Here is a 15,999-nt window from a genome sequence, read left to right on the forward strand (position 1 = left end):
GTAATAAAATGTCATCACACTTTTTGGCTCATGTTAACAAAACTAATTTTTTATGTTTTTTTATGCATTTCCAGTATGCTTCTCCTAATAAACATGAAGCCAGATGTTTTATAATTTACTATATTCTATTTTTTTTCCAAAAAAAGTTAAAGCAACAAGTAAAAATTTTACATTAAATACAAATCTATATTCAACATTAATATGTCGTATTTCACTACACTGCCAGTATATTACAGTATTACAGTTCTGGGCCTTTGGTCCAAATTAGTAATTCAGGTAGGTAAAGATAAAGTTACTGTGTCAGTTTTTAAAGAATATAAAGTAAAATGTTTATTTTCAATATGAATCCACTTTATAACAATCCACACCATATCACAATATCATGCAGTAAAAATAGGACTACTTCTAAACCTATAGACTATAATAGTACAAATGTACATTAAATATCATGTATCGTATAAAAAGCACATATTGTGTATCCACTATTTTTAAAACTAGAATGGACAATTAGACTTTATTAATATTAATGATATGTCTTTGGCAGTTGTTAACACGTCACATGTTAGAAGATTTTCCTTCTAAAAAATGTAAATTGCATAGTGAGTGTTATAAATTTAACCAACGAATGTGTTTATGTTAACTGCCATGAAGTAAATAATTCTATAAACATTTATGCATTTATTTGAGGTCCAGAATCTCCTGTTGTGTACAAAGTAATTTCTCGTCACTGTTTCTCTTCATTAGCATTAATCAGGAAATAATTTGGCAAAAGAAGTTTACCTTTTCATATGCAACGTAGAAAGAGCATTCAATTAAAAGCGGGAATTTTAATTGTGAAGAATAACCAAAGACAATTATGAATAAAACTCCATTTATTTCTCTATATTATCCCCGGCTACACTAATACACTTATCCCGTGTTTCACTGGAAAATACTAAAGTTTGCCGTCTGAAACGGTGACCTTCGAGGAACTCCTTAAATGGCCCTTTCCTTAAATGAAAAAAAAAAAAAAAGAAATCTGGTTTTATCCCTTAAAGGTGTTCTATTTTTGCAGGACAATGTGCAAGCTCATACAGTCCATCGCACCACTTACAAATTACAGGAACTCGGCTGGAAGTTATTGCCACAACCCCTGTACTCCAATCTAATCACACATGTTTGGGCCATTAAAGGAGTTCCTAGGAGGCCAGCATTTCAGACATGAAGCAGGCAGTGCAAGTATGCCTGCGGTATACTGAGAAAACTTTCTACCTTGATGGTATCCAAGCACTAGTGAAACACTGGGACAAGTGAATTAGGGTAGCAGTTTTTAACTTTGTTCTGTTATACGGTATAGCACAGTCAAAAGTCCGGTTTGACTTGAAAACCCCTTGTAATTTAGAGAAAATATCATGACATTTGCGTTTCAAGAGATTAAAGTAGCTGGATGTTTTGTTTCCAGACTTTCCCCACGAGGCAGGAAAAGCAATACTAATCCATGCATTTATTTGTAAATTGAATTATTTCTATAAATCTATGTGTCTACTGGAGGAATACAAAAAAAACCTTCATAAATTAGGGCTTCATAATGAGTTTATTTAAAGCATACAGTCTCTTTCACATTCAGCCCCCCCTTATTAACATTTTTTTAGAACAATTGTGGTTTTATTTAAAATAAGATAAACAGTTCAGCTTGACCTCGTCCAGTATATGAGCTGTAATTAGTCTCTCCTTACATTTGTTATCTGTTAGTTATTTTGGGTGTCGTGTAATGGAGTGTCCGGCATTCTAAGCAGGAATTTTGGGAAGCAGCCAGTTCAGGATAAGGAGGAAAGGGAGAGTGGATTTGAGTTCAGCTCCATGCCCCAAGTTGGTTTATCATTTCAGTGCAAATGATGGCCGGGTCTTCCATTTTGACTGGAATAGGTTGAGTCTTCAGATAACTTTAGGAAAAACATCACTGTGTCATCACAGGTCCATTTTGCAAGGTTTTATGATGACAATAAAGTACATGAAAATATTCCCTTAGGGAGATGCAGTGTTGTAAAAATAATAAATGACACAGTGAAGTGATGAAGCATAATCAAAAATGTCTCATTTACTAATATAATACAACACATCCATGATGTCGTCCTTCTCCCATATTACTGTAATTTGCCAATTATTACTTTTTTATTTTCTTCAACTAATTTCTTAAATCTTTTTATCCCGATTACAGTTTATATTGCGGAATGCTTAGTAAACAGGTAGGTTCCTGTTATCACTTACATTGTAACAGATATAAATATGTGGACACTATAAGTGTTGGGGGACGTTACTTTTTAAAGTAACTAATTATGTTACAAAATTACTGTCTCCAAAAAGTAATCAGTTACATTACTGTGTTACTTTTTGATAAATGTAACTAGTTAGAGTACCTTTCCACAGCAGAAAATGAAAACTCCTTTGTGATTCCTCATGCAGGAGGAATCATTTTAGTTCAGGTCAAGACCTTTATAATTATTCTACCATCATGAATCAGCGAAGTTTGGTCCATAATCTGTTAATTACTAATACCACTTTCTCACCTAAACGGTTTCGATCATAGGTGAGATAGGGGAATAAACAGAGGGGAGAGGGTTATCAGGGGCGGGGCTTGTAGGACGACGTTCACACACACACACACACACACACACTTGGATTGGAAAGACTGCTGTCACAGATTACATTTTTGAAAAAAATAACCAAGTAACTAAGTATTTAAATGGCAGACCTATTGCATTAGATTACTCGTTAAATTAAAAAAAGTAATCTGAGTACTCTAACGTGTTAATTCGTACTTTTTAACGCGTTACATCCAACACTGGACACTATACACTTTGGAAACTGAAACCTTGCAAAGTTACCGCTTTACCCCTGACTTTGACACTGGAGACTCCTTCCTTAAAGGAAACATGCCTTATAGAAAACCACATTAGTGATAACACATATCTTATGAAAGTCACTGTGAAACAGCTGTTCCTACAGAAATAATATATTAGAACAACAACATTAATATAAACATGTGATATGTAGCTGCATTACTGTCAGAGCTGCTTTTATAGAAAATTAATCAAGCCCTATATGAATTCGACCAATCACAAGGCAGAATTTAAAGTCTTGTTATCACTGACTTCATAGTCTTTATTCAATTTCTTCTCCATCAAAGTCAGATATTTTAGAGAAATGTCAGAGATTGGGAGATTTTGCTCGACCTTAAACTGTTGCACTACTAAGCAACATATGTACTGTAAGACATACTGTACATCTACATTTTATATACATTTTTGTAACAAGCAGTTGGTGTCAGGTGAAACACTTCAAAGAGTCGAAATGGCCTCAACTTGTGTAATATACTGTCTCAATAGTCAAAAATGGTTACATTTTACGTAAAAGAATAAATAAATAGTTATTTTGACATATACACCTTAACTTGAATATATTTTCCACTTATCTTTTGTTATTCTTCAGTTCTACTGACTTTCTCTCATGTCATAAGTGGTATTTACAGTACATAATTGACATTACCGTCATGACACTTGTTAAAGTCATGATGGTCACTGGAGTCCCAAAACTCTGACTTGAAAATCAGTACTATCTACAATCTAAGGCTTTGTTAGACATTATGGCTTTTTTCCTTAAGAAGAGTGTTCTCCAGCAACCATTTATCCTTTTTTAATACATTTATTACTACTCGTTTGCTTTCAGTCAGTATGTGGTTTTTTTTTTTTTTTAAAAGGGTGCCACTGTTTATCTTTAAACTGAACGGAAGCTGAAGGTCAAAGGTCAGGGTCATCCAAACCAAACCCCAGCAGCGTCAAGCTGGCAGTGATTCAATTTACACTCCAGTTTAGAAATGAAATGAAATATCTCTGTGGTAAGGTCTTTAGGGTGTATTAAAGGCATCGCATTTTCTACCATAAGGTTACAGTGAGCATCAACCCACTAACAAACTCCACAGATGTCAGCCAATATGTTTACTCTGCCTGTTTTCACGACAATTCTGTAGCCCTTGAGCTCTTTTGTAAGCTTGTCATGACCTATGAGCGGAGGAGTTTGTGAGAACGTTCACTCTGGAGATGTTCAGCAGAGGGAGAACCGGCGGGCGTTGAGGTTCATTTTAGTAAGGCCAAGGTGTTTAAGTGGTGTGGACAGGGTGAATGCGGCTTTGAGAGGTACGTCACAGAGCAGGTCACACTCCTCGCCCCACTCCTCCAGCTCCAGGGTAGCATCATCCAGCATCTCCCGGTGTCCATCACACACACGCTCCACCTTCAGGCGGTGCAGCTCGCCACGCAATCGGATCAGCTGACGTGCCAACTGCTGGTCCTGCAGCTGCATCTCCCTCTAAAACACACACACACACACACACAGAGGGAAGTAGTGTTACTACTTAGAAAGACAACTTAATTTCCAACTGTATAAAAATATAGAATTTACAGCTGAAACCAATAGTTAACATAAACCTAGTCTAGCGCTGAGCTCTATTCATTTCATGTTACTCTAGATGATAATCAGGGCATCTACTCTGCTCACATCAAAGGTCAGTTTAGTTTAATAAGGATTTATTTTAGGTTTAATTCACTATGTCATACTTCTAGCAGGTCAAATATCTGGGATGACTCCCTCTAAATAGTCTGGAGGGTACCAGAAACTCATGTGATGACCATGTGATTGGCAACATGTTATAGTTATGAGTTAAGTACAGTAGAAACACACGGCTGTAACAGGGCATCTCTTTATAAATAGTGCTTTTTTGCTCTTGATACCAAGGTACAGTACAAACAGCTAGGCCAAGACTTCAGGAGAAAATGTAAACCTCTACAAGTCGGGTTTCTCCGTCAAAGCAAAGAACTGAACATAGACATTGTATCATCCAGAAAGAAGTTGTAAATTAACTCCTAAAGATTCAACAGAAATTCAAGACACCTACAAAGGATATGGTGAAGAAGATCGAGGCACCAGGCACCAGACTATATACATCCATTACTAAGAGAGTCCGATTTCACCAAAGCTTAAAAAGCTGTCTTGGAAGGAAGAAGACTGGCATCAAAAAGCCAGACTAAAGTTCTCAGATCATTAGACTTTTGGAGGAGTGTTGAACTGTCTGGCTGGAATGATAAGCATTGTTTATTGAGGAAAAAGGGTGAAGCTTTTATTGCTAAAAACAAAATTTTAAATGTGAAGCATGTTAAGGAATGTTTCACTGCAAAAAGGACGGGTACACTTTACAAAATACTGTAAATAGCAATATAATAAGGAAGGAAACACTCAGGAAATTGACTGGGAAATTCTGTTTTCTTACTGGATGATGATTCTAAGCTTACATCTAAATCTCCTGACCTGAATACCACAGAAAATGTGTGGACTGAACTGAAAAAGAATGTGTTAGGAAAGAGGCATGTGGGGAAAAAAACCTGACAAAATTCTGTGAAAAGCTTATGGAAGTCTAGAGCACGAGTTTGCTTCATGTATTTCAAAAGCATCTCGAACAAATCCAAAGCCATGCAAGTGCTTGTGTGTGTGTGTGTGTGTGTGTGTGGTGGGGGGGGGGGGGGGGGGTTTAAAAGGTTTGACCCACTGAAAATCTGATATAGTAAATAAAAATTTAAGTAAGTCTCTTTCAGTTATTCATTTTAAATAAGCTCTTACGGAAATAGTAGTTCTAAAATAGTGACCTAAATTAACCTAATAAAAAGAGTGTATGCTATCATGGAATATGTGAGTGAGAATTGTAAAAAAAAATGTCTTTTATTACACACTGATCGGCCACAACATTGACATATAATATTAACACAGTACCATTGCTTAAACTGTCAGGATCATGTGCACTCAAGGATCATCCATGCCTTTAAAGACCTAAGGCCGTCCGGTCCGGTCCGGTCCGGTCCGATCCCACAGCACAAGGACCCCAGAAAAAAGATTGATTCTGACCATGATAGTGTGCCAGAAAATTTAGTGTGCCACAACCAACCATACACGGGGGCCAGCATTCAAAGAACCCAAGGGCACTGACCTAGCCTCCAAACTCTCCAGATCCCAATCTGGACCAGACAAACAAGTCTGATCCAAGGAAGTCCCACCCCATAACTCCACAAACACTACCCTAAGGATCTCTTGCAAACATCCTAGTGCCAGACACCACAGCACACACCCAGAGGTCCTGCGGTCATGCCCTGAGGGGCCAGAGCTGGCTTGGCACACAAGGAGAACCTACAAAATACTAGACTTAATGTTATGTGTTGCAACATTATGGCTGATCGGTGTGTCCGTGTGTATGTGTGTGTGTTTTTTAATAAACATTTATAGGGTGAAGGATGGTGCAGTATAGAGTGACATATCCTTCTTTCAGCACAAAATATGGTATTTAAACAATATAGGCAATATGATGAACTCACTCCTTCACTCACTCATCGTCTAGACTGCTTTATCCTGTATTCAGGGTTGTGCGGGGCCTGAAGCCTATCCCCTGAGACTTAAGGCTCGAGGCAAAAAATGACGGAGCAAAAAATTTTACTGAAGCGTCAATGAGCAAAAAAACGTGTCACAAAGGCAAAGAAAACGCTCAAATACACATGACCATGTGTTGTTGTTTTTGATTGTTTCTATGACCCAAAAATATTATGAATACGCTCACATTGAGAGTTCTACATTCTTGCAACCTCGTTCCCATATAATGGAAGTGGTAAAAGTTACCCTTTATCAAAGTAATGATAACGTTTGTTCTGCCTGACATTTTTAAAAACCCAAATACACAGTTTGAAGTCTAAAGCCTCCTAGTTAACATACACTGGCAAGGCTTATGAGCACATACCCTGTACCTTTTTTTTTTTAATCATTATTGACCTATGCTGTGTTGTCGACACATATCTGTGCCACTTGAGTTTTAAGAGTAATAATATACAGTGTGAACTAACAGATCAAAACCTAACATCACTCCACTTTTTTATTCTTCTTTGGTTTCATATAAGTCATTAGTCTATTAGAATTGACCCTGAACAATTATTGCATGAGAGGAGGAAGTCATCTCTGTGTAAAACAGCTTTAGTTCAGCTAAATTAAGAATTGTTCAGTGTGTTCTTGTATACATACAATATATGTATAATTCAAGTTAGAGAATTTTTTCATTTTGAGGGTTTGCTATAATTAATACCTATATATTATAGCCTATATATAATTTAATAATGTTTTTCATTTTATTATTTTTTTAACCTAAACTTTTTCTGTGGAACTCTGTGTATAGTTATTTCTAATGACCAATGGACATATAAAATGATGCATAAAATATGATAAATATTTAAACATCGATTTGATCACAGTACCGCTACAAATTATTATTATTATTATTATTATGATTATTATTAATGTTCTTCTTCTTCTTGTAGTTGATTTTCTCACCAGTTCCTTTCGGAGCCACTGCAGCGCATCGTCCATGGACCGGAAGCCGCATATGTCTCCCGGGCCGTTGCGGGGCTCGCGCTCTGCGGCTGCGGACGCTTCGCGCGCGCTTCGGCAGCCGTTCCACGATCCGCTGCGCACGCGCTCCTGCCACTCCAGGTAGGAGGGTCTGCGCGTCTGCAGCTTCAGCTTCTCGGTGAGCGCCTTCACGCTGTCCAGGTCCTCCTCCGAGCTCTCCTCAGGATCCTTACTGTCCATCTCACTGAAACGAGTCCGAGTCTCCCGGTGCACGCGCTTCCCGAGGGCGCGTCTGGTGTCTCAGCACGAGCGCGGAGAATATTTATAGCGCAGGAGCAGGCGCTGTGTGTATGTGTGTGACCGCCCACATGCCAGGAGAGAGGACTAGGTGTTGGTGATCGAAATCACTTTTTCCCACGTGATATAAGGGAATACAGGGCTGCTGCGGTACACCGTTTGATATCACGATCCCTAGGGTCCTGTCCTTACACAGAAAATAAAAAAAAAGAGAGAGAGATCACAACGCTCACCAGCCTCCACCAAGACATCCCACTCACACACCTATACCGCTTTATCCTGTATACAGGGTCACTGGGGCCTGGAGTCTATTTCAGGAGACCTAGGGCACAAGGTACACCCTGGACAGGGTGTCGATTCATCGCTGGGCCACACACAACCCACACACACATACACTCACACTCATCCACACACAACAGGCAATTTGGAAACACCAGTTAGCCAAATCTGCATGCCTTTGGGCTGTGGGAGTACCCGAAGGAAACCCACCAAGCACGGGGAGAACATGCAAACTCCCTGCACACAGGGGACCAGGTGCAAGGCGACAGTGCTAACCACTAAGCCACCAAGACATTTAAAACTAATTATGAGGATCCCAGTTCAAACTCTGTTGTCTAAGGATTGCTACACCCCATATTACCCAGCCAGTCCCATGCTAGCCTGGTTAGAAAAATGGGACGTTTGTGTTAGGAAGTTGAATCCAGTGTAGAATCCAAAATGCCAAATTGTATGCAGATCGGATTGTCCGCTGTGGCGACCCCTTGACAGGAACAGCCGAAAGAAAGTTTATTATTATTTGGTTAATCTGAAACAAAGTGCTTTTACACCACGGCGCTGTTGCATTACATATTCTGATTGGTCAGAATGTGTTTAATAATGAATGCACTTCTGCTAATATAGTAGGCTATTGTTAAATAAAATAACATGTTAATAGGTGTCTCCAGGATGCAAGCCACTGAAGACAGTGAGATGCTCTGGACAATGTTTTGCTGAAAAAAAACCTGGGTTCTTGCATTCATTTGGATGTTACTTTGACATGTAACACCTACAATGTGTACATGACCTAACGCACTGGAGGTCCTTTGGACGCCTTGATGTTTTTTTTGGGTTGTTTAGTTGTTTTGGTGACACAAGAGGGACCTATACAATATTAGGCAGGTGATTTTATTGTTATAGCTGATTAGTGTATAACTTTGAATACAATAATAAAAACAACAACTGCATTGCATGTTCTCCTCCTGCTTGGTGGGTTTTCTCCGGGTACTCCGTTTTCCTCCCACAGTCCAAAGACCTGCAGATTCAGAAATTGCCCATAGTGTGTGAATGAGTGTGTAAGTGAGTATGTGTGTGTGTGTGTGCCCTGCGATGGATTGTAACCCTGTCCAGGGTGTACCCCGCCTCGTGCCCTAAGCCTCCTGGGATGGGCTCCAGGCCCCCTGCGTCCCTGAATACAGGATAAAGCGGTATAGAAAATGAGTGAGTGAGAACTGCAGTTCACATTTAAAAAAAAATGTTTTAATAGGTTACATTTTCAAACCGCAATGAGCCATTCAAAAAACATCCCAACATCTCCTTTGGATTTCCTACAACTTTTTTGTTCTTTCGTTTGCCGATCAAATTCAGGAATGGGCAAAAGTCAATTCCACTTTTTCCTTGTTAACGTGACAAGCTTGTAAGCTTATTTTGTCTTGTAAACTTCAAGAAAGATAAGAGACGGATAAGGAAGCATCTGTTTATAGCTTCTATAACCCTTTTGAGAAGAGGAACTAACTTGTTTAATTTACCTTTCAAAAACTTGAATGTAGAAACATTTAAGGTTTTACTTCTCAATGCCTCCCTCTGCTGATCACAATGTGAAACTACATGACAGTAGACATGCCTGATTCTATTCATTTTCATTTATCTAAATTGCATAGTGCTTTTTACAGCGGACATTTTGACAAAGCATAAATAAAAATATTTTAAAAATTTGTAATGTATAAGTAATGTATAGATTAAAAAAATTACAGGTTTATACGTTTATTCCTAATGAGCAAGTCAGAGGCGACGGTGGCAAGAACAAACTATCTAGACCAGAGGAAGGAACTTGGAGAGGAATCAGACTCAAAATAGGGAGCCATCCTCATTTAGGTAATAGCAGACAGTATGATCATAAATACATCCCTTCTATTTGCTATGATGTCAAACGTGCAATTATATAACAAGAAATGTGTTTTAATTAACATGGAGTTCACTTTGTTGAGGCTAACAACGATTCAACGATAGCAAATGGGTCCGGGTGGAATATTATAAATCTACTTGACCACTGTCTCCCAAACATTGAGTGAGAGTAGAGAAAATATAAACACTGCCTATAAATTTGTTAATTTGGTATTATGTGTAAAGTTTAGTTTTATTATTGACTTTTAAAATTAACATGTTTTCAATAACAAATGCATATGAAGTTGTGATTTATCAAATGTAAAATATGTCTGAAATAACTGGTTTACCATTCAAAAAAGAAAAATGTGTAAATGGCAATAAACATCATCAGCACCATTAATGTATGCACATATAAACTTTACTCATAATTTATAAATAATGACCTATGGTGAATTTGTTCAGGTTTTTAAAAAGTTTGACCCTAAATAAAAAAAAGTTTGGAAAACTAAGCAGCTTTTTAGCACTCTTTCAAACCTACTCATTCACTATAGTGCTTGTTCTGTTCAGGTCTGCAGGAGGCCGTTAATAGGGTGCCAATCCATCACAGGGCACACAAGCACACACAATCACACGCTCACTCACTATGGGCAATTTGAAAACAGCAATTAGCCTGATCTGCATGTCTTTAGACTGTGGGAGGAAACCAGAGTAACTGAAAAAAACACACCAAGGAGAACTCACAAACTCACAAACAAACCTGAAGACCTGAACTCTGTTATTTTATTTAAAAATAATTATGAGAAAAATATTGGCAAAATTAATTTAAAATTTAAAAAGACAATAACAGAGAAAATTTTATTATAAAAAAAATAAGATGACTTTAAATTTGTTCAAAGTTGGGGATCTGCTGCAACACTTTTTCCGTAATTTTTTATTTTTTTGTAGTAGTAATGGTCAATTATGGTCAAAAATCTTTTCAATTATGTAGTAAATAATTTGATAAAAACAGTTACATTTATATTTAAAGAGACAATAACATTTCTTTTACTTAACTAATTTCTCTAAAAAGTTTTCATAAAAATTATAAGTTTATTTATATCTGTTGAAAATAAAAAAATTTACTCTGCTTTATGCATTTTCTATAGCAATGCTTTTCGTTACCCTTTTAACACACCATTAAATAATCAATTTTAAAATATTAAAATCATTCCAAACAAAATATTTAACACAAATTTTTTAAATATCCACTTAACAAAGGAAAGGACGACAACAACAATAATAATTGTAATGAGAATAATAATAGTTTAAAATAGGTCAAATAAGTGTATGGTTTTAGACTGAAAGAGAACTATATTAGACAACCTTCTGTAAGATATCTGTATCTTCATATTTCTATATCAGTATGAGTTTTTTTTTTACTGCAGCGTGACACAGTGTAATAAATTTCCGTATCTCTCAACACCTTAAAAATCATTCAATCAACGGAAACAAGCCAACAACCAAATATAACCAAGATTTCTGCAGTAATCCTAACTCTTCAACCCACGACTAAGTAGTTGTCCAATCTGTTCCCCAATTTTGCAACGTGTAAGTAACAATTTTATTACAGACAGTGCAAAATTCTTGTTAAAATTAGATATAAACATCCTGATGTGGCCTTTTAATTAGATAATTATTATCTCTACAGTGGAGGATAAAATACAAAAAAGGACTCAGAAAAAGCTGTTACATATTAGGTCTTATAGCATATAGGAAATGTTTAAAGCATGCAAGTGGATTAAACAAAGGTAATTATTACAACACAATGTAGCACTTAAATATTAAAGATTACAGTAAGTATTAAGTACTGAATTAACAATTTAAGTGGAATAATCAGTTTAATATATTATATGCTGTTACGCTAAGATGACTCTATTAGCCTGTTTTTTTTTTCTCTCTTCATCATATTACTTCATCAATGTTGCTTGCAGATGCATCTCCATCAATTCCATTGAATTCCTTTAAGATTAAAAAAAATAAGTTCTTTATTTTATTTTTATATAATCATTTATAACAAATAACATATAACAATAACAAATTCGAGCAGATATTAGGATTCGAGTCACTTACCAATTATTAGTAGTAGCAAATGAAGTTCATTTTCTCCTCACAGTCCCTGTTCTCCCAGACACCATCATTAACATTTCGTGCTCCACACCAGTAAGGTCTTGCAGGGCATGAAGGCATTGAAGCCAGATTCTCGACAGGATTCTGGTTCACATAGAACCACGAGCCGCCCATAAATCGTAGACCGGTCCAGAAAGTGGGCGTCAGAATATCAGCACTGTTCTTGTTGAGCAGAAAGAAATCGATGTCCGTAGTGAGGCTTACCAGGTCAGTGTACTGTGTTCTGCAGTACATCAGAGCCTCTTCCCAGGTCATCATCTCCTGAACCACAATCATCTGAGGTGCCCAGTCGTAGCAAAAGAAGTTCATAGTTGTTGTGCAATTTTTTACTACCCACTGATTATACTTAGTAAATACACACTGGTCAGTGTCACTAATGGCAGGTTGTCCTTTTCCCCACATAGAGAAATCCAGTACACTTCCATCAGACCACCGTGTAAAATCTTTCTCATTTGATTTTTTTCTAAGACCGATCCAGCAACTGTCAGATTGGAAGGGAATTGTTTGCTCGTTGAAATCGTCAAATTCTAATTTTGTGTTAATTACTGGCAGATCTACATGGTTATTTTTGCAGAATGTCTGAGCATCAGTCCAGGAAGAATTTGCTATGCAATAAATGTAGCTCTTAAAGAACAGACCTGTGATGGCATCTGTTAGAGCCAGCAGGACGAGGACTGAGAAAACAGCCATCATACAGCTCCGGGGTGTGACTGAGCTCAGCTAAACATTCGACAGGAATACAATTTGTCACAGCAACAGCACACAAAATAAAATGCAAAACTAAGTTGCCAAACCAAAGGGAGGGACAATGCAAACTTCATGCAACTGCACAGAACATATAGTTTATAGAAATTTAGCATTTTTTCTTTTATTGTTTAGACTGTTTCTTGTTGAAGTGCCATTTTTTATTGTTAAAATTAATGTTAAAAATTTTTATTTTTTTTTAATAATGTGTGTGTACAGTGTCAGACAAAAAATGGATGCAGACTCCTAAAAAAGGAAAATAGCATGCTGTATATTATATTAATATAATATTAGTAATATGTATGTTGTTTGTGGTACTAAGCAAACCTATTGGGCAGATTCAAATATCTTCTATAGAGCAAGTACTGTATATATATTATTTAATCTGAGTTTTAAAAAAAAGGCATAGATAGCAACTGTTTAAGTGTGTATAAGCTTGTACAGTTTGCTGTGCAGTTTGTAGTTGTTCATTGATATTCATTAATATACTACTTACACTACTTACATGTACTGTACCTGTATATAACACCTGAAAAAGGTTCTTCTAGTCAAACAAACTCATTTTATTCTATTCAACATCAAAATTCTTGTATGTTAACACAGCAGTTATTTGTTTAGAATTTTACTGCAGGCGCTCTTTTGCATTGACTCAAACAACTACAATCCACTAGTGCATGAAACAGCCTGTCACCAAGCAAACGCTTGTTGTCTTCGATCTCTGACTTCTTGCTTATTGAAAACTACATCGGTCAGTAACTGTCAATTTTAAATTGGCTCCCTTATAAGTTTCACACTTCAAACTCTGGAAAATTAGATTTGTGAACCTTTTTCTTTTTTTTTTATTATTGGGTGTGTATACACAACACTGTATGTTTATTTTTAGGACCCTAAATATGAACATACATTGCGCAGGACCCTCTTGACATATTTAGGGCCTAAACATAGGGTTAATTTTAAACTTTCTGGAGTCTTAACATCCTCCAAAACTAATTAAAATTGGCAGACAGGTTGGAATCTGCTGCCATTAGGATGCCTGACAGTCGCGTGGCCCAGGCCCCCCAGGGGCCCCTACACAAGATTTTTCTGGATAGCTCGTACACACATTCACGTAGGCACACAAAACTCGGTACACTTTTAGAGTTCATTGAGCTAAACAACTTTTGCATGTCATGGGCTTAACTCAACAGGAGGCTGGTTATTTTGGGTCGTTCACAAAAAACCCACCCAATGGATTTTAATAAACTCCTTCTACGGAATTTATACGATCATCACCATACCGGGCTGATGTGATCTAAAGACAGAGGGGACGCAAAATTGCAGAGGGATTTTTGATATTTCAAACGGGTCAGTTGTGATAATATTTTAAACTCTGAATGAATAAATACGTTCTGTGTGGGATTATATTGGGTGACATTATATTGAGTGACACATTCAGTGACATAACGTTCAATGACATCACATTGACTAACATCATAGTGTGATGCTTACCTACCAGCATCTGCGGCCTATTGAACACACGTATATATCACAATTTAGCTAATTTAATATATATATACAGCAGTAAAGCGTAATTAGTTAAAAGTCAATAATTGGTGTAACAACCCCTTGCTTACAATATAGCCTTAGGTACAATTTGTGCAGTTTTATAAGGAAGTAAGCCGCAGTTTTACTTAACAGGCGACATGGTGGTGTAGTGATTAGCACTGTTGCCTTGTTCAGATTCTTCTGGGTACTCCGGTTTCCTCCCACAGTCCAAATGCAGATTAGGCTAATTGGCATAACCAAATTGCCCATAGTGTGTGAATGAGTGTGAGAGTGTTTGTACTGTATATGTGTGAGCCTTGCGATGGATATATATATACAGTATATACTGTATATAGACAAATATTCATATGTACAGTCATATACTGTATATACTGTGCCTCTTTTATCACCTCTTTTGTGTACATGAAGTCTAGAATACATGGAATATATAGTCCTAATAGTTTTGTGAAAAAAACAGAGACTTAATGAAAACAGACAACTTTATGAAACTACCATCTCCAGGTATTGACATCAGTGAACACTACACACTACACACAGGAACTTTATTAGTGCATTACCAACTTATTTGTTTGCTTCTAATCACACCAATTAGTTTTGCTCTGTTCATCAACAGAGGGAAAACTGTGGAAGTTGACATAATAGTGATTTGTTTAGAATTTTACTGCAGGTGCTCTTGTGCGTCGAGTCGTGACCTGAAAAAGAACCGCGCTAGTGAGTAAAACTCCATGTCGTCAGTGAAACGTATTTGCTTACTCTGATCTGTGATTTATCATCAATAAGCTGAATGTTCCCTCATTTTGAAAAGCTACATAAGCAGAAATGTTATTTCTGATGTGACCCAGAGTAGATTTGTCTGCTTAATCGATTTTATCCATCTAATTTCTTTTAAATATCCTACTCTCAGAGTGTGATACAGTTTTCATTTTGCAGTGTTCATCCTTAAAAGTCAAGGATGTTGAGTGTGTGTTGATTTGTTTGAAATTTTACTGCATGCACTCGTTTGCATTGACCCATGAGCTTAAAAAAAAAAAGAATTGCTAGTGCACAAATATGCCTGTTGGCAGCAAACATTAAAAAAAAATCAGTGAGTCTAATCAAGTCCAACCATTAAAGATGAACACAATAAAGAGTTTATATGATTAAAAGCAAACAATGTTGTTATTTGCAGGTGAGAGAACATTCGGAGAGAACGGGGAGAACAATTACATTTTATTGACTGGCAAAAGGCTCATGAACGCTTCACATGGGAGCAACAGCCACAGATAGCGATGCTCAAAGCCAAATGTCTGGAACTATCCACCACACCAGTACTTGTGATAATTAAGCAAGGAGTGGTGTCTGAACAATGCAAGGTGGTCCAGTTAAAAAAAAACCTGTCCAAGAGATTCAGGTTCTTCTAAGGCCGTGGCTCTCAAAGTGTGTGGCGCGCCCCACTAGTGGGGAATACAGACATGACAGGTGGGGCGCAATGAACGGGAGGGAATTAGTGGAAAATAATAGGAAAGCACCTATTCTAATTCATGCTTTTTTTATTGATTTATTTAATCTTTATTTTCTTTAACGGACACTTAAAACTAAATAATGACACAAAGAAATGGATCATTAATACAAGTAAATTAAAATAATATCAGAGAAAAAGTGGAACCATAGTGCAACAATAACGGTTTAACGTCGGCATGTTAATTCCAGAGG

At 37.0% G+C, this 15,999-nt stretch overlaps 1 protein-coding gene across 1 annotated transcript; it reads right to left on the bottom strand.

Annotated features, from left to right (window-relative positions):
* Positions 1–1,554: 1,554 nt before the first annotated feature.
* On the bottom strand, positions 1,555–7,813 carry fam167b (family with sequence similarity 167 member B). The gene is made up of 2 exons (XM_053509216.1): positions 7,396–7,813; positions 1,555–4,344 (listed from the first exon to the last, which is right to left on the bottom strand). Exons 1-2 carry the CDS (start codon positions 7,651–7,653, stop codon positions 4,081–4,083), a joined length of 522 nt encoding a protein of 173 aa, XP_053365191.1. The 5' UTR covers positions 7,654–7,813; the 3' UTR covers positions 1,555–4,080.
* Between the last annotated feature and the right edge of the window lie 8,186 nt (positions 7,814–15,999).

Source organism: Clarias gariepinus, chromosome 13 (assembly GCF_024256425.1).
Source record: "Clarias gariepinus isolate MV-2021 ecotype Netherlands chromosome 13, CGAR_prim_01v2, whole genome shotgun sequence".
Lineage (NCBI taxonomy): Eukaryota > Metazoa > Chordata > Actinopteri > Siluriformes > Clariidae > Clarias > Clarias gariepinus.

Excerpts from the sequence above, each read along its gene's own strand:
- fam167b (XM_053509216.1), bottom strand. The coding sequence starts at position 7,653 with ATGGACAGTAAGGATCCTGAGGAGAGCTCGGAGGAGGACCTGGACAGC. Across the intron at positions 4,345-7,395 it reads AGTGGCTCCGAAAGGAACTG|AGGGAGATGCAGCTGCAGGA; the intron begins GTGAGAAAATCA and ends TGTGTGTTTTAG.